Genomic DNA, 3353 nt, shown 5'->3' on the forward strand with positions numbered 1-3353 from the left:
TGACCATTCTAGAACTAACTAGTTCAATTCTCTTGGTACAATGACAAAACAATCTTCCCTCACCCTGAATATACAATATGCAATATAACAAAGATATGTCTTGTTAATGCTTTGTTAATTACTACCTGGCCGGCAAATGAAGGTACAACACCTCTTACTTTATAAGTGAAAATAACTGCATATTTTGTAACTACTTTACATTAAACATGCATGCTATTCAGTCTCTCCCGAATGCCAATATTTATTAGCTGTCTCATCCAAATGAATTCACTAACATTTCTTTTGAAGAGGAATTCATGTGTCACTAATTATTATTATTTTTCACAAGAAACCACAGGTGTATCAGGATTCAGGGCAGGGAGATTTTCTGGCCAATAAAGCTGTGCCATGTATGCTGTGGTAACACAATGCACGGCGTGTAAGCTGTCAAAACCAGCGAGCGACAAGGCGTTTGGCACCGAGAACATCGACGCCCTCGTGTCGTTTTCAGCGCATAGATGGAAACAAGGATGGGCACCAACCCTGCCATCTGTTCGTAGCTGCATATAAACATTCACACGCACGTAGGAGCCACCTCCCTTTGGTTCCAAAGGCATCGTCAAGGCCCATAGCTTTCCTGAAGAACTAGAGGCTAACTGTGATCAGGTAAAGCCCTCTGGTTTGGTCGCCATGGAAACCTACAGTATGGTGAAGGACGAGCTCAACGGCATCGGAGGAGGGCAGGGACTGTTGTACTGCGGGCCTACCCCGAGGGCCACGCCTGTGGCCACTGCCGGCGACGGCGTCGTGAAGGGTGTCAAGAGGAGGAAGAGGGAGCCGTCGTCTGCGGCGACGGTGAGCAGCGGCGACAAGTCGGCGAGTAACAATGCGGCCAAGAGAAGCTCAAGGTTCAGAGGTGTGAGCAGGTAAACACGTTCGTTGATCTTTTTTTCTTTTGATAAAGGAATTTTATTATCTTTTATCGTTATAAAAAGGAGATACAACTACATAAGAGTTTGCTCTCGGTCTCGGCATCACCAAGATGTACACAACGTTCATTCATCTATGAGTAAGTTACATGCACTGCGCAGAGAGCATGTTGATCTGAGCGTGCTAAACGTTGTTACATGCAGGCATCGTTGGACGGGCAGGTTCGAGGCGCACCTGTGGGACAAGGGGACATGGAACCCTACGCAGAAGAAGAAAGGCAAGCAAGGTACGTACCTGACACCGTGCCCAAAGGCAACAAGCTGCTATATATGGTTTTGCAGGTTGTAAACTTGCTTAATTTGTACAGTATATGCCTCTCGCGTTGTATGTGTACTCATGACACGATGTTAAACAGTTTATCTCGGGGCATACAACGAGGAAGAGGCGGCGGCAAGAGCTTATGATCTGGCGGCGCTCAAGTACTGGGGACCTAGCACCTACACCAACTTCCCGGTATGTATATATATATGCTACTATAGTTTGATGGAGTACGAAGTTACTACATATAGGCCTCTAAAAAACAACAAGAAGAGTTACTTGTAAGAAAATTGTAGATGCTTGGCATATTGTCCTAGATTTGATCTCCAAATAATATGTATTGTTACTATTAGGCTGATAAGATCAACTGCTGCCGCACCTGTGCCGTGACACTGTTCCCGTCCGGCATGGGAACTGTTGATGGTCCGGCAACAACTATAACAGAGTTTTGTTGAGCATATATTAGATAGCTTTTCTTATGTAGTTTAGTTGCTGTGAATGCTATCACGTGCAGGCGCCATGTGTACCACTCCAATGAACGAATCAATCATCGCGTGAAATATTTTGCCGCTTTCATTTCATGTTATCGCGTGAAATATTATATTTCTTCAGTACGAATCTCAATATAAATAAATAATCATGATAAGCCATGTGTATATGCACATTTGAAAATTTCCCTTCCCAGCAAATACATATTATTCTTGTACGTCTGGCAGGTCGTGGACTATGAGAAAGAGCTCAAGGTGATGCGGAACGTGTCCAAGGAAGAGTACCTGGCCTCAATAAGAAGGTGAGCATGCGCTCCTACAGGTGCACCAAGCAACAAAAAGATCCAAGACTGAATAATGTTTTTGTTTCGCCCATGGCAAGCAGGAAGAGCAACGGCTTCTCTCGCGGAGTTTCCAAGTACAGAGGAGTTGCACGGTACGCACGCGCCACCAGTACTCCGCTGTCTGATCGAGCCGGCGCCTTCCAAATCATTATGGAAAATAGTAATTTTGGAAGTAAAAACCACTGCGGCAGGCACCACCACAACGGCAGATGGGAGGCCAGGATCGGCAGGGTGTTCGGCAACAAGTACCTGTACCTGGGCACGTACAGCACGCAGGAGGAGGCGGCGCGGGCGTACGACATCGCCGCCATCGAGTACCGCGGCATCAATGCCGTCACCAACTTCGACCTCAGCACCTACATCCGCTGGCTCAAGCCCGCCGAGGACGGCGCCGGCGGCACCACCACGTCCGGCGTCACCAAGCCCGACATGCCGCCGTCTCTGCGCCTCCAGGCCGGCAGCCTCCTCCTGCCGCACGGCGCTGGCACGCTGCAGGTCGACGTCGGCCTCTACCGTGGCCACCTCGCGGCGGCGCAGGGCGCTACCCTCGCTGGCCTCGACGGCATGAGCTCCGTGTATGCCGGCGGAGGACCCAGCCCCACTGCGGTGAGAGGGAGGCCGTCCCCGTCGTCGTCGACCACGGCGCTTAGCCTGCTGCTGCGGTCGTCGGTGTTCCAGGAGCTGGTGGCGCGGAACGCCGGCGCCGCCTCCGCGCAGCAGCATCCCGTGGCTGCGGACGATGGGACAGTGTCGGACGGCGTCGACGCCAAAGCTGAGCGCGAGGAGCTGGGGCGGCCGCCGGCGGAGAGCGAGCTCGGGGAGGAGCTGTACGCCGGCGCGGGGGAGGAGGCGTTCGCGTGCTCCATGTACGAGCTCGACGACAGCTTCGCGCGCATCGAGCAGTCATTCTGGAACTGCTTGTGATCATCTGATGGGTCCGATCCAGCGGCTTCTGCCAAGCAAACGGGGAGAGAAACACTTGTTCGTGGAGATAGCCATGCATGCATCCAGCATGCGGCATATGAGTTCGTAGTTACGGATCGAGTAGAACGGTGGGAGCTGGGTGAGGTGTATGGAAATGGAATTGCTGCAATGAAGTGTGATTGATTTATCTGACATCAGGTGAGTGAGTCCTGTGGTTTTCGGTTGCAAATCTTAGATAGCTGATCGGGAGTGACGACTCCGTGTGTGCGAAATTGCATACAATAATAAGATGAATGTAACAATTTTCATCTTGAGATACAAGTGAGATACTGTTTACATACATGAAACTATTTAATTTTTATAGGTATGG

The 3353-nt window shown here is 50.3% G+C and overlaps 1 protein-coding gene across 1 annotated transcript; it reads left to right on the forward strand.

Annotated features, from left to right (window-relative positions):
* The first annotated feature begins 387 nt into the window (after window positions 1-387).
* LOC133930278 (uncharacterized) lies at window positions 388-2983 on the forward strand. The gene is made up of 7 exons (XM_062376920.1): window positions 388-477; window positions 568-905; window positions 1113-1195; window positions 1325-1422; window positions 1944-2017; window positions 2101-2151; window positions 2251-2983. Exons 1-7 carry the CDS (start codon window positions 388-390, stop codon window positions 2981-2983), a joined length of 1467 nt encoding a protein of 488 aa, XP_062232904.1.
* Window positions 2984-3353: the final 370 nt, after the last annotated feature.

The sequence above is a fragment of the Phragmites australis genome, chromosome 10 (assembly GCF_958298935.1).
Source record: "Phragmites australis chromosome 10, lpPhrAust1.1, whole genome shotgun sequence".
Classification (NCBI taxonomy): Eukaryota; Viridiplantae; Streptophyta; class Magnoliopsida; order Poales; family Poaceae; genus Phragmites; species Phragmites australis.

Coding starts and splice junctions, on each gene's coding strand:
- LOC133930278 (XM_062376920.1), top strand. CDS start 388: ATGTATGCTGTGGTAACACAATGCACGGCGTGTAAGCTGTCAAAACCA. Junction 1,196..1,324: donor GAAGAAGAAAGGCAAGCAAG/GTACGTACCTGA, acceptor GATGTTAAACAG/TTTATCTCGGGGCATACAAC. Junction 1,423..1,943: donor GCACCTACACCAACTTCCCG/GTATGTATATAT, acceptor TACGTCTGGCAG/GTCGTGGACTATGAGAAAGA.